Source organism: Entelurus aequoreus, linkage group LG06, assembly GCF_033978785.1.
Source record: "Entelurus aequoreus isolate RoL-2023_Sb linkage group LG06, RoL_Eaeq_v1.1, whole genome shotgun sequence".
Classification (NCBI taxonomy): domain Eukaryota; kingdom Metazoa; phylum Chordata; class Actinopteri; order Syngnathiformes; family Syngnathidae; genus Entelurus; species Entelurus aequoreus.
In genome coordinates, this window is record NC_084736.1 from 37,353,981 (window position 1) to 37,378,944 (window position 24,964).

Consider the following 24,964-nt stretch of genomic DNA (forward strand, 5'->3'; position numbering starts at 1 on the left):
ACGTGTTGCAGCCATGAAATTCTAAGTTAATTATTATTTGCAAAAAAAAAATAAAGTTTACGAGTTTGAACATCAAATATCTTGTCTTTGTAGTGCATTCAATTGAATATGGGTTGAAAAGGATTTGCAAATCATTGTGTTCCGTTTATATTTACATCTAACACAATTTCCCAACTCATATGGAAACGGGGTTTGTACATTCCACCTTCAAAACATTTCTCTTGACTAAGACAACAAAAGTATTTTTTTGTTTTTCTTTGGAAAAATTCCCTGTTTTCTTGAAATTTCAGGAATTCCGAAATACCAATTAAAATTCAAACTACTACGCCAACATTTTTCATATGTATATATATATATATATATATATATATATATATATATATATATATATATATATATATATATATATATATATATATATATATATATATATATATATATATATATTTATATTTATTACCTATATTTTCAAAAATTCCTGTTTTCCCCCAAATTCCCAAATTTCTTGGAAATCCCCATTCAAATGAATGGATGTATTCATAGTGATACAATGCTCCAAATTTGAAAAACATTTTTTACCTTTCAACCATCAACCCACACTACTCTTCACATACAGTATATCGAAAGTAAAACATGTTGTGTTTTTCCCGGGATTTCCGGTAATTTTCTCCCCATTGACAAGGAAAGGGAAATATATAATCGACTGCATATCCCACATTTCTTATCCGATTTGAACCCTTCCACCATCCACACACTCCACTCACCCTGGACATTCAAACCAGCATGTTTCCTGCTTCCAAAAATTCCCTGATTCCCCCTTTAATGAATGGGCAATTTACAAACCTCTCTATATCCCACGTTTCTCATCCGATACGAACCCTTCCACCATCCACACACTCCACTCACCCTGGACATTCAAGCATTTCACTTCCACTCACGCGTATCGGCGGTTTGGTGGCTCGTGCACCAGTGGCAGGCTGTGCGTTTCCCACCTAGGCCTTCATTGATGTCAGACGTCAATGATTACCTCTCAAAATACCACATGATCATTGCTGGAGAAATACTATACAGAAACACATCAACAGTGTACAAAACAGGTTATTTTCTGGCGCATTTAAAAACCAATAAACCCGCATCAGCAATTAAAACATATCTTATCTGGTACTGTGAAAATTAAAATTGCAAAAAACATATTAAACGTGAAAAAATAAAATATTTGAACTCACAATTTGTAGCATCTATACGACGCCGTATAAGCCAGTAGTGCCGCTTGTGGTCGGCTTATTAGAGTGGAAATGGCGGGCATTTCCCCATTTCATCGCCGACATGGTCTCACAAGATGTAGTTTCTCTTGAAATATCCTTCTTGAGAATGGCCTTGCAAATATATATCTGCCACCTAATCAACCATTTGTTCTCCTTCTTTGTGGGTTAACACTTCCTGCTAAATTGCAACTTGTGATTGGATACTCACTTTGGAATGACAAGTGAGTATCCAATCACAGTCTCGTTAACATCAGGCTACTTGTGATCTGATTGGCTATCACAACTGTCTATCAACTGTATGTGTTCTCAAATTCATCTGCTAACGGTCCCGATGAGTAACCAATCACAGGACGTGTAAATGTCACCTTCAAGGTGAGGCCAGCTAGAAGGCCTTACTGACAACAACTGGTGATCTGATTGGCTACGGCAATTGTCTATCAACTGTATGTGCCCGTTCACTTACAGTGCACACACATTGTTGATTCTGAAGGCAGATTTGGTACAGCATGGCAACATAAGCTAGCTGAATTCTGGTTGGATACAAACTCTAAACTAAAAACAACAGCACTTTAAGGAGCATAATATGACATGAAGACAATATGAATAATTTTAATATTTAGGGAAAGTGCACAAAAAATACTTTTATCTTTAACTATGATCATGATTTCTGGTTATATTAGGCCAGCAGAGGCACACCACTGTCGCACACATAGGGCTTCACACGCACTTCCTAAAAGAATTGCAAATTCTAGTTTCTACTACATTCTCTTCTTAGTATTTTTCCAACTACAGTTTTTGTGTTTGGAAGCACGTCAATGAAGTGTTTGGTGTGTAGACGTGTGTGTGTGTGTGTGTGTGTGTGTGTGTGTGTGTGTGTGTGTGTGTGTGTGTGTGTCTGTCTGTCTGTCTGTCTGTCTGTGTGTGTGTGTGTGTGTGTGTGTGTGTGTGTGTGTGTGTGTGTGTGTGTGTGTGTGTATTACAAAGGTCTTCATGTTGGGTGTCGAGCTTCAATCGCACCTTCTCAGATCCTTACATGGAATATAATCCCTCAAATCATAAATCCTACAAAGCAGTGCTGGTTAATGGAGCCCCTTTTCTCCCCCCCCCCTTCAAACCAAGAGGAACTGTGACAGTGGTCTCAGGGGAGATGGTTTGCCTCCATTGATATAATGAATGGTGTGCATTTTCAGCCTCTTTAGTGCGCTAATTGCCGTTTTTAACAGCCATCAATGGAAGACGTACAGTGGAATGATGGAAGACATTAATGGAGCAAATATACTTGATGTTAACAAGAATGGTGGCGCATTTTGTTAATTATCTAAGGTGCTATAATAACTTTTTACGTGGAGTCAGTGAAATGTGTAATTCCTTCTTGAACCACACTTTCTTTTGCACCACTTTATTCACCACTTTGATTGTATTTTGACTTTGATGGGAGCCATGTAAAACTGTTGAACTCCCTTACTTCAACCTTTTTTTCCCATTCTTTCCTGTTCTTTTGTTTCCTGTTGACCCATATTTGTGGCTGATAATCACTCTTCTTCTTGTGGTACAGGCTGGAAGATCAGACAAAGAAGCTTCACAAGGACATGAAGAAAAGCACAGAGGCTGATTTAGGTTTGTTTCCACCATGGATGGCTCCTTGTTGGCTCACTTGATGTTGATTGGCAGCTTTTCAAGGCTGGTTTGTTCACATCTCTCACACAGTCAACAGTTGGGATGAAAGGCGCTTTACACAAAACTGTTTTTTAAATTTATTCACACAGCAGCAGAGTAAAAGGCTTTTTAAAAAAAGCACAGTGGAACCTCCATTTACAAACTTGATTGGTTCTAGAACAGGGTTCAAAAATAGAAAAGTTTGTATACTAAAGCAAATTTCTCCACAAGAAACAATGTAAAGATGAATAATGGCTTGCAGCAAACAGTGACAACCTTTTAACACGATATATAGTGCTGTACCAAGGGTGTCCAAACTTTATCCATTGAGGGGCGCACACTGAAAATTCAAAGCATGCGCGGGCCATTTTGATATTTTTCCTTTTCAAAACCACTACAATATCGGACGGGCGGTAAATCTGACGCTACTTTTCTGAGCATGTGCGGTTTTTACTTAGTGGTGAGAAAGAATTTGCCATCAATCCCACGTGGGTGCTCTGCATTTTCCGTGGGTTCTCGGGCCCATTTGTCAACAAATGTGTGAGCAAATTGTTGAACCTTTCTCAACCAGCTATTGCAAGGAATTTAGGGAATTCACCATCTACGGTCCGTAATATCATCAAAGGGTTCAGAGAATCTGGAGAAATCACTGCACGTAAGCAGCTAAGCCTGTGACCTTCGATCCCTCAGGCTGTACTGCATCAACAAGCGACATCAGTGTGTAAAGGATATCACCACATGGGCTCAGGAACACTTCAGAAACCCACTGTCAGTAACTACAGTTGGTCGCTACATCTGTAAGTGCAAGTTAAAACTCTCCTATGCAAGGCGAAAACCGTTTATCAACAACACCCAGAAACGCCGTCGGCTTCGCTGGGCCTGAGCTCATCTAAGATGGACTGATACAAAGTGGAAAAGTGTTCTGTGGTCTGATGAGTTCACATTTCAAATTGTTTTTGGAAACTGTGGACGTCGTGTCCTCCGGACCAAAGAGGAAAAGAACCATCCGGATTGTTATAGGCACAAAGTTGAAAAGCCAGCATCTGCGATGGTATGGGGGTGTATTAGTGCCCAAGACATGGGTAACTTGCACATCTGTGAAGGCGCCATTAATGCTGAAAGGTACATACAGGTTTGGAGCAACATATGTTGCCATCCAAGCAACGTTACCATGGAAGCCCCTGCTTATTTCAGCAAGACAATGCCAAGCCACGTGTTACATCAACGTGGCTTCATAGTAAAACAGTGCAGGTACTAGACTGGCCTGCCTGTAGTCCAGACCTGTCTCCTCAGTTCCCAAACGTTTACTGAGTGTTGTTAAAAGGAAAGGCCATGTAACATAGTGGTGAACATGCCCTTTCCCAACTACTTTGGCACGTGTTGCAGCCATGAAATTCTAAGTTAATTATTATTTGCAAAAAAAAATTAAGTTTATGAGTTTGAACATCAAATATCTTGTCTTTGTAGTGCATTCAATTGAATATGGGTTGAAAAGGATTTGAAAATCATTGTATTCCGTTCATATTTACATCTAACACAATTTCCCAACTCATATGGAAACGGGGTTTGTATGTATGTATATATGTATGTATGTATATATGTATGTATGTATGTATGTATGTATGTATGTATGTATGTATATTAGGGGTGTGGGAAAAAATAGATTCGAATTCGAATCGCGATTCTCACGTTGTGCGATTCAGAATCGATTCTCATTTTTAAAAAATCGATTTAAAAAACATTTTTTTTAAATATTTTTTTTTATTTTATTTTTTTTGATTTTTTTAAATTAATCAATCCAACAAAACAATACACAGCAATACCATAACAATGCAATCCAATTCCAAAACCAAACCTGACCCAGCAACACTCAGAACTGCAATAAACAGAGCAATTGAGAGGAGACACAAACACGACACAGAACAAACCAAAAGTAGTGAAACAAAAATATTATCAACAACAGTATCAATATTAGTTACAATTTCAACATAGCAGTGATTAAAAATCCCTCATTGACATTACCATTAGACATTTATAAAACACATTTAAAAAAGAACAATGTGTCACAGTGGCTTACACTTGCATCGCATCTCATAAGCTTGACAACACACTGTGTCCAATATTTTCACAAAGATAAAATAAGTCATATTTTTGGTTCATTTAATAGTTAAAACAAATGTACATTATTGCAATCAGTTGATAAAATATTGTCCTTTACAATTATAAAAGCTTTTTACAAAAATTTACTACTCTGCTTGCATGTCAGCAGACTGGGGTAGATCCTGCTGAAATCCTATGTATTGAATGAATAGAGAATCCTTTTGAATCTTGGCAAAAATCTTAGCCACACGATTATCAAATGATATAGGAAAATTAATTCATACTGACCAAACTGGCTTCATGGAAGGTCGACAATCTTCAGACAATACAAGGAAATTGTTTAATGTTATTTACTATGCTAGAAGTCTCCCTTATCCCACAGCAGTATGTACTGTTGATGCGGAGAAGGCATTCGACCGCATAAACTGGTCATTTATGTTTTGCACATTACGTAAATTTGGATTTGGAGATCATTTTATACAATGGATTAAGATGCTTTATACAAGGCCCATGGCATCAGTCAAAACCAGGGGTCACCAACGCGGTGCCCGCGGGCACCAGGTCGCCCGTAAGGACCAGATGAGTCGCCCGCGGGCCTGTTCTAAAAAAAAAAAAATAAATAAAAAAAAATACATTAAATTTTTTTTTTTTTTTTTTTTTTTATTTAAAAAAAAAAATTAAATCTACATAGAAAAAACACAAGATACACTTTCAATCAGTGCATCAACCCAAACAACCTCCCCCATGCACACTCATCCACACCCACTCACACAGAAGGGGTTATTTCTTTCTGCTACCAATATTCTGGTTCCCACAACATAGACAACACATCTGCAAGGGACACAGTCCCTGAAGCACACATGATTGTATAGGCTGCTGGTCCACTAACATTTTCATTAATTACTATTTTTTATGTAATTATTTTTATATTGTTTTACTTTTTTTATCCAAGAAAATGTTTTTTATTTATTTATCTTATTTTATTTTATTTTTTTAAAAAGGGCCTTATCTTCAACAGACCAGGTTGTCAATGAAATTAGATTTGTTTAAAGGGTTTTTTAAACCAGGCCCAGTCCAGATAATGTCCAAGTCGGACTCAGCAACACACACCTTCATTCATGTACACAGAAAAAAATTAGGGAACACAACAGATTGCATATAACTTATAAACAAAATTACATTTTCAAAATCAGCATTTATGTACAGTCCAGTTTATGTCCAGGTCACTCAAATGAGGGAACACAACAACAGATATCATATAATCTATAAACATAATTATACTTTCAAAATAAGCCTTTGAGGACTTCTCATCTTTTTTTTAATGTTTTTTGGCATCATTATCGTTTTCAACCATGTAACTTTCTAAAGTTAGAAAATACTGAATAAATGTTTTAAAGAAAGTAATACTAAGTGAATATCTGTTTTTGGCCTTAAAAATAAACATTTTACCGAGTACTATAATTAAATTGACTAAATCATGATTGTCAATGAACTCTCCTAAAATAACAGAAACCACATTAAGCTTCATAAACAAACCAATCCTTAAACACATTTTTTCAACTTCCACCCAAAACAAAGACACAATATGACAATACCAAAACAAATGCAGGGTGGATTCAGGCTCCTGACAACAAAATCGGCAATCATCTGACTCTGTCATATTCCATAATTTTAACATTTTCCCTGTGGGTAAGAAGTTATAAATAATTTTAATTTGAAAATAAAAATTTTGCACATCGATAGTGGTTTTATAGATTAGTTTGAATATGGCATCCCATGGCAACGGGCAGTCAAAAAAGTCCTCCCATTTTCCATTTGTGTTGTATGAGGCAGCCTTCAAAGATTTCTTTATTAAATAAAAATTATATATTTTTCTATTTATTTTAGTTCCTTTTTGCCAACTAGAATTTCTTATTAGAGGTTAACAAACTAATAATTTAGTAGTTCCATAATTAATTATTTGTTTCCATCTTTTCCCAATTACTCCAGTTAGTTGATAAAATGAAAAGCTTGAGCAAGCATCACCATACATAGCTCTAAATTCATCATACTTCATAATTTTACCATTCTCATTGATAATATCATTGACAAAAATGATTCCTCTTTCAAACATATTTTTCCAAAAGAAAGGCTTTCCATCTATTACAATATTAGAGTTCATCCATATTAACTGCTGCAAAATATCGTCTCTTTTTTTCTGGCACATAAAATTGAAAAAACCACTATGAGTGGATTGTTTCCTTTATGTTTCCCAGCAGACTCTCTGGGAGGGGATCACTTGTAAAAAAGGATACAATTTCTTTTGATACAGTACATGTTTTTTGTCCAACAGGACATTTGTGTACCACTCAATGTTTAAATACATCTTTGGAACAATTGATGCTTTTAAAGACAGACACATGGCTTCAAGGTTGAGAAGTTTCAGGCCCCCATATTCATACTCTTTGTACAAAACCTTTCTTTTAATATTTTCTGGTTTGCCGTTCCAGACAAAATCGAAGACCCTCCGCTCATAAATCTTAAAAAAGTTTTGTGATGGAGCTGGTAATAACAAAAACAAATAAATAAATTGAGGAATAATTAACGAGTTGGCAATAGACATTTTACCATACAAGGTTAGGGATTTCCCTTTCCATAATTGCATAATTTTGTCCAGCTTTCTTAGTCGATTATCATAATTTACTGAGCCTAGATCTTCCAGATTTTCTGGGACAACAACACCAAGTATGTTAACTGGTCCATCTGTCCACAAAACAGGCACTTTGCATTCCATTCGAAAGGACGTTCCCTTTAGATTTCCGATCCTTAACATTTTACATTTATCATAATTAAGCTTAAGGCCAGATTGCTGTGAAAATATGTCGAAAAGATTAAGAAGGTTCCGCAAACAATGAAGAAAATTCTTATCTTTGTGAATCAGCCTTTTCTGACATGAACTTCATCAAGAACAAACACAGAACACGCCTCACTGATGCACATCTGCAAGACTCACTCAGAGTTGCAGTGTCAAGTTACACACCAGAGTACAACACTAGTTAACAGCATGCAATGCCAGGCTTCCCACTAACTGACAAAGAAACAGATAACAGATTTGGTGTCCAGTTCAAAGTGTGACATGATTTAAAAATTTGAGAGTTTACTTTTGTATTTTACATGAGTTATTATTTGTACAAACATGGTGCAAAGTAATTCATGATTTGTTAAAAAATGTTAGTGGCTAGCTAGTTAAAATGGGATATTGTGATTTCACAAGACTGTCTTAGAAGTGATCATTTGAAAATGTTCAATTTGAAAAATGTGCACTTAGAGAAAATATAAAAATAAAGTGTTGCATATTGATATTTATCTGTTTCTATATATATTTATTGTGAGAAATCACAAAGATAAATATCATTAATTATTAATAATAACAGAGTTAAAGGTAAATTGAGCAAATTGGCTACTTCTGGCAATTTATTTAAGTGTGTATCTAACTGGTAGCCCTTCGCATTAATCAGTACCCAAGAAGTAGCCCTTGGTTTCAAAAAGGTTGGTGACCCCTGGTCTAGGGTGAGTGGAGTGTGTGGATGGTGGAACGTTTCAAAATCGGTTGAGAAATGTGGGCTATGGAGAGTTTTGTAAACTGCCCATTCATTGTCCATCCATCCATCCATCCATCCATTTTCTACCGCTTGTTGGAAATTCCTGGGAATCAGGGAATTTTTAGAAACGGGAAACACGCTGGCTTGAATGTCCAGGGTGAGTGGAGTGTGTGGATGGTGGAAGGGTTCATATCGGATGACAAATGTTGGATATGTAGTATATTGTATAATGCCCATTCATTGTCAATGGGGAGAAAATTCCAGGAAATGCCGGGAAAACCGGGAATTTGGGGAAAGGAATAATTTGTTTTGCGTTTGATGTATGTGAACATACCGGTGTGGTTTCCCGGCTGATCAGGGAGGCGCGGGAGGGTAAAGGAGACCTTGCTGTGCTTTGGCTTGACCTTGCCAATGCGTACGGCTCCATACCCCACAAGCTCGTGGAGACTACCCTGGACCGACACCATGTACCCAAGAAGATCAAAGACCTCATCCTGAATTACTACGGGAATTTCAGGCTCAGGGTCACTTCCGGGAGCATAACATCAGATTGGCACAGGCTTGAAAAAGGCATTATAACTGGGTGTACAATCTCAGTTTGCCTCTTTGCCCTAGCCATGAACATGGTAGTCAAGGCAGCTGAAACGGAATGCAGAGGCCCTCTGTCGAAGTCTGGAACTCGACAGCCCCCCATCAGAGCCTTTGTGGACGATCTCACTGTCACAACTACATCAGTGCCTGGCGCAAGATGGATACTCCAGGGCCTGGAAAAGCTCATGTCCTGGGCAAGAATGAGCTTTAAACCAACTAAATCCAGGTCGATGGTTCTGAAGAAGGGAAAACTGGCAGACAAGTTCCGCTTCTTCGTGGATGGCACAGCAATCCCATCTATCACCGAGAAACCGGTCAAGAGCCTGGGCAAGGTTTTCGACTGTAGTCTCAGGGATACTGCAGCGATCCAAACGACCATCAAAGAACTGGAGACTTGGTTATCGGCTGTAGACAAGTCTGGCTTACCTGGCCGGTTTAAGGCGTGGATTTACCAGCATGGCGACTTACCCCGGATACTCTGGCCTCTGTTGTTGTATGAGGTTCCTCTGTCAACAGTGGAGACTCTGGAGAGGAAGATCAGCAGCTACCTCCGCCGATGGATGGGCTTTCCACGCAGCCTGTGCAGCACAGCACTGTATGGGAAGACCAACAAGCTCCAGCTCCCCTTTAGTAGCCTGGACGAGGAGTTCAGGGTCTCTCGCACTCGAGAGGCTTTGCTCTATCGTGACTCCAAGGACTCCAAAGTGGCATCAGCAGGCATCGTGGTGCGAACTGGCAGGAAGTGGAGGGCTCAGGAAAGCCTGGAGGTTGCTGAGTCTCGGCTGAGACACAGGGCCCTGGTGGGCACGGTGGCAACAGGCCGTGCTGGGCTGGGAGCCTTCCCCCAACCTCACTATGAGAAGGCACGTGGTAAAGACAAACGCCAGCTAGTCCTGAAGGAGGTGCGTGCAGAGGTTGAGGAGGAACGAACCAGCAGGATGGTGGGTATGCAGCAGCAGGGAGCATGGACAAGGTGGGAGGGTGCACTGGAGAGGAGGGTGACCTGGTCTGAGATCAGGCTGGCTGAACCCCCGCGCATTAAGTTCATGGTTCAAGCTGTCTACGACGTCCTACGCAGCCCAGCCAATCTCCATCTCTGGGGCATGATTGACTCTTCAGCCTGTGTGCTGTGCTCCAGGAAAGGCTCACTGGAGCACATCCTAAGCAGCTGTTCTAAAGCTCTGGGGGAGGGCTGCTACCGCTGGCGGCACGACCAAGTGCTGAAGACCGTTGCTGAAGCCATAGCTAAAGCCGTGGCCAAAAACAATAGCAGCAAGCAACAACTTGGCAAGAGGAGAATTGCCTTTGTCAGGGCTGGAGAGCAGTCACAGTCACAGCCCAAACCAGCAGCCGGGCTCCTCACCTCAGCATTGGACTGGGATCTTCGAGTGGACTTGGGCAAGCAGCTCAAGTTTCCAGACTATGTTACAACAACTTCGTTGAGGCCAGACATCTTGCTTACATCAGTATCTTCACGGCAGGTGCTACTGATAGAGCTGACAGTTCCTTGGGAGGATCGCATAGAGGAGGCAAACGAGCGGAAGCGGTCAAAGTACCAGGAGCTAGTCGAGCAATGCCGCAGAGGAGGCTGGAGGGCACGCTGTGAGCCCATTGAAGTGGGGTGTAGAGGCTTTGCTGGCCACTCACTGTGCAAGGTGGTTACACTACTTGGCATCACAGGTGATGGAAAAAGGAAGGCCATCAAGACCACCATGGAGGCAGCAGAGAGAGCCTCTAGATGGCTTTGGATCAGGAGGAGCGAACTGTGGGCCAATGCTACTGGGGCACAAGCTGGGGTCTGATCAACCCTGGCTGGGTCACCTGAGGGAGGGGGTATGATGTTGAAAGACCCGAAACCCCCGGTGATCTCAGGCACATCACTGAGGATGTGTCCCAGTGCATCTGAGGATGTATCTTACAATCAAGAATAGTGTGGGTGGATGGTTGAAAGGTCGGAATGGGGTTTAAAAACGGCGCAAAATGTTGAGAATTTGGGGCATTGTAGAACTATGAATACGTCCATTCATTTGAATGGTAATTTCCTGGACATTTGGGAATTTCGGGAAAACAGGGATTTTTTGAAATTATTGATACAAACACAATTGTCCTAAATTATATCAATAAGTTGGTGTTAGAATTTTTGGTATCGGCTAAAAAATGTTGACGTAGTAACAGTTTGGATTGAGAATGTTTTTTTTTTAATTCCTGGAATTTCAGGAAAACTGTAAATTTGTATAAAAAAAAATAAAAAAAAATTGGAGCATTTGTTGTCCCAACTAGAGGAAAGTTTTGAAGGGGGAATAGTCAAAAACGGTTGAAAAATGTGGACTGTGAAGTTTTTCCAGGAAAAGTTAAAATAGGGCTTTGGAAAACTCAAAATGCTGGGAATTTTTAGATTTTTTTTTTAACTTGAAAAATAGTAGTTTGATTGTCCAAGGTGAGTGGAGTGTGTGGACAGTGGAATGGTTCAAATCAGGTGAGAAATGTGGGATATGGAGAGGTTTGTATATTGCCCATTCATTGTCAATGGGGAGAAAATTCCGGGAAAACCAGAAATTTGGGGAAAGGAAAAACTTGTTTGCGTTCGATATGTGAAGAATAGTGTGTGTGAATGGTTCTAAGGTCAAAATCAGGTTTAAAAATGGCGCCGCATTTTGAGAATTTAGGGCATTGTCAAACTATGAATACGTCCATTCATTTGGATGGGAATCCCTGGAAATGTGGGAATTTCGGGAAAACAAGGAATTTTTGAAATTATTGATACAAGCAATTGTCCTAGATCAGGGGTCGGCAACCCGCGGCTCCGGAGCCGCATGCGGCTCTTTGACCACTCTGATGTGGCTCAGCTGCATACTTGCCGACCCTCCCGATTTTTCCGGGAGACTTCCAAATTTCAGTGCCGGGCTACATTATACACCCCCCCGCTACCACCAAACCCGCCCACCTCAACCGACGCACGAAGGGAGAGGAGGGGGGGGGAGGTGGGCTGATGTGTGGGGGGCAGGGTTGGGGGGGGCGGGGTTTGGTGGTAGCGGGGGTGTATATTGTAGCCCAGAAGAGTTAGGGATGCATGGGATTCTGGGTATTTGTTCTGTTGTGTTTATGTTGTGTTACGGTGCGGATGTTCTCCCGAAATGTGTTTGTCATTCTTGTTTGGTGTGGGTTCACAGTGTGGCGCATATTAGTAAGAGTGTTAAAGTTGTTTATACGGCCACCCTCAGTGTGACCTGTATGGCTGTTGACCAAATATACCTTGCAGTCACTCATGTGTGTCTGCAGAAGCCTCATATAACATGTAACTGGACTGGCACACTGTATGTACAGGTTGTAGAGGGCGCTAAAGGCAGTGCCATCACGGCACGTCCTTATTATTGTTGTTTTGGGTGAAAATCAGCAGACATTCGAGAGAATAGTTACCATGAAATTCGGGAGTATCCCGGAAAAATCGGGAGGGTTGGCAAGTATGACGCTGTCAAGCGCCATTCATATAAAACTTGCGGGCCGCACTAACATTACATTTTCATATTAAGGTGCGGGCCGCGTGTCTGAGACCCCTGGTTTATACATAGCACAAAGCAAAAAATGCAGTGTTATTTCATTTTAAATTTCAAAAGAGTTTTGTGGCTCCAACTGATTTTTTTAATTTGTGAAACGGGTCAAAATGGCTCTTTGAGTGGTAAAGGTTGCAGACCCCTGTCCTAGATGATATGATTGTGTTGGTATTGACATTTTCGGAATCGGCCAAAAATGTTGACGAAGTAACAGTTTGAATTGAGAATGAGCATTTCGGAATTCCTGGGATTTCGGAAAAATCGTAAATTTGTACAAAAAAAATAAATAGGAGCATTTGTTGTCCCAACTAAGAGGAATGTTTTGAAGGGGGAATAGTCAAAAACGGTTGAAAAATGTGGACTGTGAAAACTTTCCAGCAAAAGTTGAAAATAGGGCTTTGGAAAATTCAAATTGCATTTGAATTGGAAATTTTCAAGAAATTTGGGAATTTTGGGGGAAAATTTAAATTTTTGAAATTGTAGGTAAAACCACAATTGTCCTAGATGATATGAATGGGTTGTTGTTTTGTTGTTTGTCTACGTCTGTATGTAGAAATAGCCTCTCAGAAGTTTCCCTTTATTGTTCTTTAATGTTTCCCTTTTGGTTTTCATACCAAGATGGCCACCGCAGTATTGTGCGCTCTCGTAGTTCTTTGTGTTTTCCTATGTTTCTTGCACTCATCAAAAAGAGCACAGTCTACCAAATCAAATTAAATCGAATTCTGATCAAACCTTTTCTAGCATCTACAAAACAAAGCATGTAGGCATTGTCTCAGATCAGTATCAGCCAGCACTCAAGGCTCCAATGTCACAAGTGAAAAAGTGGAATCAGGACACAGCTCATAAAAAAGTGTTCTCATGATAGGATTGAATAAGGAATTGCCACTTAGTTCCACCATGGAGCACATAGACCATGTCTGAAATGAATGAGCAGAGGAGAAGTGTGTGGTGAAAATGGCCTTGATACACACCTGTTGTCACACTCCTTAAGGACACGCCCATTTCAACCAATTCATTACCACACTGCGTGTTGTGGATTGTCCAACAATCTGACAATATTACATGCTATTGTGTGAAAGGCCAATCATTCATACACCAAAAAATCATCTACTTATTATTATTATTATTATTATTATGTGTGAAAGGCCAATCATTCATACACCAAAAAATCATCTACTTATTATTATTATTATTATTATTATTATTATTATTATGTGTGAAAGGCCAATCATTCATACACCAAAAAACTATTATTGTTATTATTATTATTATATGTGTGAAAGACCAATCATTCATACACCAAAACTCATCTATTTATTATTATTATATGTGTGAAAGGCCAATCATTCATACACCAAAAAACTATTATAATAATAATTATTATTATTATTATGTGTGTGAAAGGCCAATCATTCATACACCAAAAAAATATTATTATTATTATGCAGCTGAGATAGACTACGGCACCCCCCACCCCCCGCCCCCCTTCGACTCCAAAAGGGACAAGCGGTAGAAAATGGATGGATGGATGTGTGTGAAAGGCCAATCATTCATACACCAAAAAAACATATACCGGTATTTATTATTATTCCACCGTGAAAATGTGGCGCGTTCCACAGTTTTCATCCGATCGGAACCGTTCAAGTATCAAAACGTTCAGCTCAACCGGGAATCGTGAGCTCCCCAAAAAATGCTTTTGAAATATCCTAGATTACCCAGAATTCCCGGTTTTCCGGGCCATTTATCTAATTGGGCCATTTTTCGAACTTGCACAACTCCCAAAAGAGTTGCCAAAGACACCAAGAGCTGCCAGCCAGCAAATTACTGTGGGAGCCAACACATGGGCACCGGTCACGAGGACGTCCCACTGGAACATATATGGACGTACTCAAGAATGATGCGGGAGCACAAAGCACCAATGAGCTGGCCAGATGTATGGAGAACCGGGATGACAACCATGGAAGGCTTGTCTGAGGACGACCTCGATTGGAAGCGTTCCACCGTCCACACACTCCACTCACCTTGGACAATCAGACTACCATTTTCCAAGTTAAAAAAAATTCCAGGAATTCCCAGAATTCCTGGTTTTCCAAAGCCCTATTTTCACCTCTTACTGGAAAGTTTTCACAGTCCACATTTTTAAAAATATTCATTTTTGTTTCACTACTTTTGGTTTGTTCTGTGTCATGTTTGTGTCTCCTCTCAATTGCTCTGTTTATTGCAGTTCTGAGTGTTGCTGGGTCAGGTTTGGTTTTGGAATTGGATTGCATTGTTATGGTATTGCTGTGTATTGTTTTGTTGGATTGATTAATTTTAAAATAAATAAATAAATAAAAATTATTTAAACATTTTTTTTTTTAAATCGATTTTTAAAAAATGAGAATCGATTCTGAATCGCACAACGTGAGAATCGCGATTCGAATTCGAATCTATTTTTTCCCACACCCCTAATATATATATATACATACATACATACATACATACATTCATATATATATATATATATATATATATATATATATATATATATATATATATATATATATATATATATATATATATATATATATATATATTTTTTTTTTTAAATTTTTATTTATTTATTTATTTATTTATTTTTTTTAGAACAGGCCCGCGGGCGACTCATCTGGTCCTTACGGGCGACCTGGTGCCCGCGGGCACCGCGTTGGTGACCCCTGCCCTAGACATTGAAACAGTTCACTTGTATCGGCACATAGGGCAATTTGCAATTCTTGCTGGAGTTACAAATTGTAGTTTATCCTAGTTTTCATCTTTAAAGAAACCTATCTTGTAGCTAATGTTGCACATTTCATTGCCAATATTACCAATAACCTCCATTCCTGTGTTTGTGTGTCCCAGCAATGTCTAAAGCAGCAGTGAAGATCTCGGCAGACCTTCTCAGTAACCCGCTGTGTGAGCAGGACCAGGCCTTCCTAGAGTCCATGACGGCTTTGGACACGGCCATGAGGAGGATGGACTCCTTCAACCAGGAGAAGGTCAGAATTGTACAATCCCACCCTCTTCGTTATCTGTTTGTATTCTTGGCATCAGGTATGAAATAGAACATGTAAAATGTTTTTATGTTTGTCAATATTTTTCCTCATACTGTCAGTTGCAAACTGTCGGTGTCTTTTCCATCTGTTGAGTTTTTTAAAGCATCTGCAGCATTATCCCCTTAGGCCCAAGCTGCTGCTTGTCAGCTGTCAACATGAATGACTTGTACAATACGATAGACACATTTGTCAACATGACAATATATAAGCACACTACAAATGTTTTAAGCTTGTGAAGGTAACTAGTTTTATTAAATGTTTGTGTTTTTCTTTATTCAGCGCCTTTTTTGTTTTTATTTAATCAGTTGAATCTATTTTTGTTTTGTAATTTGTATTATTTATTGTATATTTTAATATTTATTTTGTTTTAAGTATTGAATATAAACTATATGTATAGATTTGGGGTGTCCAAACCTCCTCCTCTCTGAGCTGCCACCTTACCGTGGTAGAGGAGTTTGCGTGTCCCAATGATCCTAGGAGCTATGTTGTCCGGGGGATTTATGCCCCCTGGTAGGGTCTCCCAAGACAAACTGGTCCTAGGTGAGGGATCAGACAAACAGCAGCTCGAAGACCTCAATGAAAAATAAAAACTATGGACCCAGATTTCCCTCGCCCGGATGCGGGTCACCGGGGCCCCCCCTCTGGAGCCAGGCCCGGAGGTGGGGCACGATGGCGAGCGCCTGGTGGCCGGGCCTGTCCCCATGGGGTCCGGCCGGGCACAGCCCGAAGAGGCAACGTGGGTCCCCCCTCCAATGGGCTCACCACCCATAGCAGGGGTCATAGAGGTCGGGTGCGATGTGAGCTGGGCGGCAGCCGAAGGCAGGGCACTTGGTGGTCTGATCCTCGGCTACAGAAGCTAGCTCTTGGGACATGGAATGTCACCTCGCTGGGGGGGAAGGAGCCTGAGCTAGTGCGCGAGGTGGAGAAGTTCCGGCTAGACATAGTCGGACTCACTTCGACGCACAGCAAGGGCTCTGGAACCAGTTCTTTCGAGAGGGGCTGGACTCTCTTCCACTCTGGCGTTGCACGCAGTGAGAGGCGACGGGCTGGGGTGGCAATTCTTGTTGCCCCCCGGCTCAGAGCCTGCATGTTGGAGTTCAACCCGGTGGGTGAGAGGGTAGCTTCCCTTCGCCTTCGGGTGGGGGAACGGGTCCTGACTGTGGTTTGCACTTACGCGCCAAACCGCAGCTCAGAGTACCCACCCTTTTTGGATTCACTCGAGGGAGTACTTGAGAGTGCTCCCCCGGGTGATTCCCTCGTTCTACTGGGGGATTTCAACGCTCATGTTGGCAGCGACAGTGAAACCTGGAGAGGCGTGATTGGGAAGAATGGCTGCCCGGATCTGAACCCGAGCGGTGTTTTGTTATTGGACGTTTGTGCCAGTCACAGATTGTCCATAACGAACACCATGTTCAAACATGAGGGTGTCCATATGTGCACTTGGCACCAGGACACCCTAGGCCGCAGTTCCATGATCGACTTTGTAGTTGTGTCGTCGGATTTGCGGCCTCATGTTTTGGACACTCGGGTGAAGAGAGGGGCGGAGCTTTCTACCGATCACCACCTGGTGGTGAGTTGGCTGCGATGGTGGGGGAGGATGCCGGACAGACCTGGCAGGCCCAAACGCATTGTGAGGGTTTGCTGGGAACGTCTGGCAGAGTCCCCTGTCAGAGAGCGTTTCAATTCCCACCTCCGGAAGAACTTTGAACATGTCACAAGGGAGGTGCTGGACATTGAGTCTGAATGGACCATGTTCCGCGCCTCTATTGTCGAGGCGGCTGATTGGAGCTGTGGCCGCAAGGTAGTTGGTGCCTGTCGTGGCGGTAATGCTAGAACCCGTTGGTGGACACTGGCGGTGAGGGATGCCGTCAAGCTGAAGAAGGAGTCCTATCGTGTTCTTTTGGCTCATAGGACTCCTGAGGCAGCAGACAGGTACCGACAGGCCAAGCGGTGTGCGGCTTCGGCGGTCGCGGAGGCAAAAACTCGGACATGGGAGGAGTTCGGGGAAGCCATGGAAAACGACTTCCGGACGGCTTCGATGCGATTCTGGACCACCATCCGCCGCCTCAGGAAGAGGAAGCAGTGCACTATCAACACCGTGTATGGTGAGGATGGTGTTCTGCTGACCTCGACTGCGGATGTTGTGGATCGGTGGAGGGAATACTTCGAAGACCTCCTCAATCCCACCAACACGTCTTCCTATGAGGAAGCAGTGCCTGGGGAATCTGTGGTGGGCTCTCCTATTTCTGGGGCTGAGGTTGCTGAGGTAGTTAAAAAGCTCCTCGGTGGCAAGGCCCCGGGCGTGGATGAGATCCGCCCGGAGTTCCTTAAGGCTCTGGATGCTGTGGGGCTGTCTTGGTTGACAAGACTCTGCAGCATCGCGTGGACATTGGGGGCGGTACCTCTGGATTGGTAGTGGTTCCTCTCTTTAAGAAGGGGAACTGGAGGGTGTGTTCTAACTATCGTGGGATCACACTCCTCAGCCTTCCCGGTAAGGTGTATTCAGGTGTGCTGGAGAGGAGGCTACGCCGGATAGTCGAACCTCGGATTCAGGAGGAACAGTGTGGTTTTCGTCCTGGTCGTGGAACTGTGGACCAGCTCTATACTCTCGGCAGGGTCCTTGAGGGTGCATGGGAGTTTGCCCAACCAGTCTACATGTGTTTTGTGGACTTGGAGAAGGCATTCCACCGTGTCCCTCGGGAAGTCCTGTGGGGAGTGCTCAGAGAGTATGGGGTATCGGACTGTCTGGTTGTGGCGGTCCGCTCCCTGTATGATCAGTGCCAGAGTTTGGTCCGCATTGCCGGCAGTAAGTCGGACACGTTTCCAGTGAGGGTTGGACTCCGCCAAGGCTGCCCTTTGTCACCGATTCTGTTCATAACTTTTATGGACAGAATTTTTAGGCGCAGTCAAGGCGTTGAGGGGATCTGGTTTGGTGGCTGCAGGATTAGGTCTCTGCTTTTTGCAGATGATGTGGTCCTGATGGCTTCATCTGGCCAGCATCTTCAGCTCTCACTGGATCGGTTCGCAGCTGAGTGTGAAGCGACTGGGATGAGAATCAGCACCTCCAAGTCCGAGTCCATGGTTCTCGCTCGGAAAAGGGTGGAGTGCCATCTCCGGGTTGCGGAGGAGACCCTGCCCCAAGTGGAGGAGTTCAAGTACCTCGGAGTCTTGTTCACGAGTGAGGGAAGAGTGGATCGTGAGATCGACAGGCGAATCGGTGCGGCGTCTTCAGTAATGCGGACGCTGTATCGATCCGTTGTGGTGAAGAAGGAGCTGAGCCGGAAGGCAAAGCTCTCAATTTACCGGTCGATCTACGTTCCCATCCTCACCTGTGGTCATGAGCTTTGGGTTATGACCGAAAGGACAAGATCACGGGTACAAGCGGCCAAAATGTGTTTCCTCCGCCGGGTGGCGGGGCTCTCCCTTAGAGATAGGGTGAGAAGCTCTGCCATCCGGGGGGAGCTCAAAGTAAAGCCGCTGCTCCTCCACATCGAGAGGAGCCAGATGAGATGGTTCAGGCATCTGGTCAGGATGCCACCCAAACGCCTCCCTAGGGAGGTGTTTAGGGCACGTCCGACTGGTAGTCTTCCCAGGGCACGTTGGGAAGACTATGTCTCCCGGCTGGCCTGGGAATGCCTCGGGATCCCCTGGCAAGAGCTGGACGAAGTGGCTGGGGAGAGGGAAGTCTGGGTTTCCCTGCTTAGGCTGCTTCCCCCGCGACCCGACCTCGGATAAGCGGAAGAAGATGGATGGATGGATGGATGGAACCTTTTCCATTGAAATTAAAGCATGTGGGGACCATTGTGATATTTTTTGTTTTAACATACATCTTTTTTTTTAACCTGTAGGGCTCCCCTCAAGTTTGGTCCCAGGGACCCGGAAGAGTCTAGGTCAGGGGTCGGCAACCCAAAATGTTGAAAGAGCCACATTGGACCAAAAATACAAAAACAAATCTGTCTGGAGCCGCAACAAATTAGAAGCCATAATACAAACAGATAGTGTGTCATGAGATATACATTGAATTAAGATGACTTAAAGGAAACTAAATGAGCTCAAATATAGCTACAAATGAGGCATAATGATGCAATATGTACATACAGCTAGCCTAAATAGCATGTTAGCATCGATTAGCTTGCAGTCATGCAGTGACCAAATATGTCTGATTATCACTCCACACAAGTCAATAACATCAACAAAACTCACCTTTGTGTATTCACGCACAACGTTAAAAGTTTGGCGGACAAAATGAGACAGAAAAAGAAGTGGCATAAAACACGTCCTAGAAAGTCGGAGAAAGTTATACATTGTAAACAAACTAAGGTGAGTTCAAGGACCGCCAAAATTAGTAGGACAAAACGGCGCTCGCCAAATACTCGAATCAGTGAAGCATGTTTAATATAAACAGTGTGCTTTATAACAATTAGGGAGGTTTGTGTGATGTTTGTCCTCCTACAGTAACCATATTAAAACAAAAAGTTTATATTTTTTCCCCTCATCTTTTTCCATTTTTCATACATTTTTGAAAAAGCTTCAGAGAGCCACTAGGGCGGCGCTAAAGAGCCGCATGCGGCTCTAGAGCCGCGGGTTGCCGACCCCTGGTCTAGGTCATAAAAATGTTAAAAATAAGTTGTGTATTATATAAACTCTTATTATTCACCACTTCAATTTCAAAATCAACTTCGATATAAAGTAAAACCATTTTTTTTAGTGTGTTGTGCCCTTTTTTTTTTTTAAGGAAATCTTGTTTTTTTATGGTTAAAACACAAAATATTCAAAAAATGTTCCCCAAAGTGGAATATTTGATGTGAAGTAACTGGAACCTTAAATAGGTCAATAATTACACCACTGATTGTAAAAAAAATTTGAGCAATCAAAGTTAAAAAAAAAAACGTTCCAAAAGGGCTCCACTAATAAAAGTGTTAAAAAAACAAGTTGTACATTTTTTTTTTTTTTTTTTTTTTACTTTCAACACTTAAGTCTCTAGATAAACTTCAGATCTATACATCAATTAATTAGTTATATGTTTATATGGCAAACACAGGAAATATGGAATATTTTCCCACAAAAAAATGTCAAAGTGGACTATTTGATGTGAAGTTATTGGAGTCTTGGATAAGTCAATAATGATTTTGATTCATTTTTTTTTTTTTTGTTGAGAAATGACAGTTTAAAAAAAACGGTGTTATTAAAGTCAACATTGCAACATTTTCTCACTATTTGTTCTTTATTCCACTTGTTTTTTTTAAATAGTATTATTAGAATGCTGGAAAATTAGCTGCAGGTAACGAACAGCTCCCGGACCACACTTTGGATACCCCTGATTAGAGCTGGGCGATATGGCCTTTTATTAAGATCTGGATATTTTTAGGCCATGTCACGATACACGATATATATCTGGATATTTTGCCTTAGCCTTGAATGAACACTTGATGCATATAAGCACAGCAGTATGATGATTCTGTGTCTACATTAAAACATTCTTCTTCATACTGCATTAATATATGCTAATTTTAAACTTTCATCAATCAATCAATGTTTATTTATATAGCCCTAAATCACATTCATGCAGAGAGGGAAATCACAACTGTATTTATTAAACAGTTATTAAGCAGTGGCACAAACATTCATGTCATTTCCAAAACAGAAAGTGCAAAATTGTCATAGACATTTTAAAACAAGCTATTAGTGCACTTTTGTGCATGATGTCACTTAGATGACATATCAAAACAACACTAAATTAAAGTGCACTTTTTGTACAGAACGCCACTACAATATTTTTTAACAAATAAAGTGAACTTTTGTGCATGATGTCACACAAGATATTTCAAAAACTCTAAAATCAAAATGAGCTGCATAATAGTAAATCAAATAGTGTATGTCCTTCGCTATGTGGTAGTTTACTGCGGACGTTATCTCCTTCTGTTGTTGACATTTTTTCATACGGTGTTGATGTGGAAATGGTTGCTAGGGCATTTTGTGGGTGTGGTACCGGCCGGAGATGTTGACATGCAGAGTTTCAAATGATGTTACAAATTAGCAGTCCTGCTACTTTTTGTAGCAACGCTTTTGCCGCATATTTGACATATTACGATTGTCTGTTCAACATATTCCCGCTTGAAGCCAAACCACCGCCAGACGATGGACCCTGTGCTGTTTTTCTTGGGAATTAATTATTCCTCCATTTGTTACCAGATTCGCACCTTCTTTCTCTCGTATTACCACTCGCACCGCTCCGCTAGTACCACCTGCCACAGCTAACTTTACCCATGCCGCTACCTCTCTGCTCCGCGGGGGCGTATGACGTTGCACGTGTGACAGTATGTGACGTATGTAAGAAGGTGCGCTTGTTTTATCCCTCTGTGAGAAGGAGAGACAAGAAAGAGTGAGAAACGCATGTAGTGTAATGCCCGCAGCTAAAAGCAACTGCGTGAGAACGTATACTCGAATATCACAATATAGTCATTTTCTATATCGCACAGAGACAAACCCACGATATATGCAGTATATTCCGTATATCGCCCAGCCCTACCCCTGATATAAAAGCATAATTTTGGCACAAAGAGAAAGAAAACCATTTATTTAGCGCTAGTGGTGAGTGAAATAAGCGATATGTACTATGCCTATTTAATATAGAGTATTTCATATTTGAGAAATGAGAAAGGACAATACAGGCAAGTTTCACTTACTTTTATCTTGGAGTGTAAAAGTGACGATTAGGGTTCAAATAGAAGTGCAGTGTAATCTCACATTGTTTTGTTTCCAATCGGGCCAGGACAGACACAATAAGAGAAAACAATGTGCCGTGAGAAATCCAGCGCAGGCTAGGTGGAAGTTGCTGATAACGAAGGTCGTTTCAAACCATGTTCCTTTCTTCATATCAGTATATCTTCTCTCACTCAGTTCTTTTGAGTTGAATCATGGCCACTCATCACACTATTACTCTACTCTGATCATGCATTTCATTCTAAAGTCCAACTGTACTTTTTTTTTTTTTTTTAACCTTTTCTCTCAGTCACAATCCCTATGTGAGACACGAAGACACATATATTTGTCTTTTCTGTGCGTTCTAAATGGTAAAAAGACTGCTAGCAAGAGGTGGCTAACAATGCAGGCAATGGGGACTGACCTATCAAGCCCCTTAAAAACTTCCCCAAATCTCATACATGGTTTTATGCAAGTACGTTTGTAAAGTAGTAACATGCACATTAAGCATTATTGGAACTTCTTTATATTAGAGAATGAGCTACAAGTTGTACCTTTAGGGCCGGTGCCCCCTAGAGGGCCGACAAAAAGTGTCTATCCATCCATCCATTTTCTACCGCTTATTCCCTTTGGGGTCGTGGGGGGCGCTGGCGCCTATCTCAGCTATAATACTCTTTTCCACCACTTTTGGCAGTAATGACAATATCAAGCAGAAGAAGTCTGGAGCTAAAGTAATAGAGAAGTTTCTTCAGCGCAAAAAATATGACTTAAGTAGTGAAGCTGTATTTTCATTTACACTTTAATTTTATTGACAGTTTGGTTAAAAAACATTCAATCTTATTTTGAGTTATTTAATTTAACACAACATAATTGTATGTAAATGTATTTTTGTCACAATATAATTGCATGTGTCAGTTATTTGTCAGTCCCTTTTTATGCAGTATATTTGGTAAGTACTTATTTGTCTAATCAGCCTGACCGAAGGTTTGTGTTAAATAAATACAAATCTTTGTGATTCACTTATGCTTTCATATCAATTGACAAGGTTGTAAACTGTAAGTAGGTTAGATATTAGGGGTGTGGGAAAAAATCAATTCGAATTCGAATCGCGATTCTCACGTTGTGCGATTCAGAATCAATTCTCATTTTTAAAAAAATCGATTTTTATTTTTTAAATTATTCATTAAAAATATTTGTTTTTATTTGTTTTTATTTGTTTTAATTTTTATTTTTTTAAATTTATCAATCCAACAAAACAATACACAGCAATACCATAACAATGCAATCCAATTCCAAAACCAAACCCGACCCAGCAACACTCAGAACTGCAATAAACAAAGCAATTGAGAGGAGACACAAACACGACACAGAACAAACCAAAAGTAGTAAAACAAAAATGAATATTATCAACAACAGTATCAATATTAGTTACAATTTCAACATAGCAGTGATTAAAAACCCCTCATTGACATTATCATTAGACATTTATAAAAGAAAAAAGAACAATAGTGTCACAGTGGTTTACACTTGCATCGCATCTCATAAGCTTGACAACACACTGTGTCCAATATTTTCACAAAGATAAAATAAGTCATATTTTTGGTTCATTTAATAGTTAAAACAAATGTACATTATTGCAATCAGGTGATAAAACATTGTCCTTTACAATTATAACAGCTTTTTACAAAAATCTACTACTCTGCTTCCATGTCAGCAGACTGGGGTAGATCCTGCTGAAATCCTATGTATTGAATGAATAGAGAATCCTTTTGAATCTTGGCAAAAATCTTAGCCACACGATTATCAAATGTAATAGGAAAATTAATTCATACTGACCAAACTGGCTTCATGGAAGGTCGACTATCTTCAGACAATACAAAGAAATTGTTTAATGTTATTTACTATGCTAGAAGTCTCCCTTATCCCACAGCAGTATGTACTGTTGATGCGGAGAAGGCATTCGACCGCATAAACTGCTCATTTATGTTTTGCACATTACGTAAATTTGGATTTGGAGATCATTTTATACAATGGATTTGCTTTGTACAAGGCCCATGGCATCAGTCAAAACCAATAATCATATTTCAGAACCTTTTTCATTAAAAAGAGGAGTAAAACAGGGATGTCCTGCATCTGGAATATTATTTGATTTGGTTATTGAACCCTTAGCTGCAAAAATAAGAAGTGAAAATAATATTCATGGTATAAAAATTGGCTCTCCGTATGATAAGCTATCAATGTGTTGTGACGACATAATTCTCTACCTGTCACATGTTAACTCCTCTCTTCACTATATCAATAATGTCATCACTGAATATGGCTGTTTATCAGGGTATAAAGTCAATTGGGACAATTGTGACATATTACCACTTAATAAACACTGCAAGAAATCACAAGTTCAGAACTCCAAAATTGAATGGAAAGAGGCAGAAATCATATATCTA

The 24,964-nt window shown here is 40.9% G+C and overlaps 1 protein-coding gene across 2 annotated transcripts in view; it reads left to right on the forward strand.

Annotated features, from left to right (window-relative positions):
• bin3 (bridging integrator 3) overlaps positions 1 to 24,964 on the forward strand; it is a 455,445-nt gene that overhangs the window by 87,016 nt on the left and 343,465 nt on the right. For both annotated transcript variants that reach the window (XM_062049501.1, XM_062049503.1), the window contains 2 exons: positions 2,821 to 2,882; positions 15,625 to 15,761. In XM_062049501.1, coding sequence (XP_061905485.1) covers positions 2,821 to 2,882; positions 15,625 to 15,761 — 199 coding nt within the window. The remainder of the gene's footprint in view (positions 1 to 2,820; positions 2,883 to 15,624; positions 15,762 to 24,964) is intronic.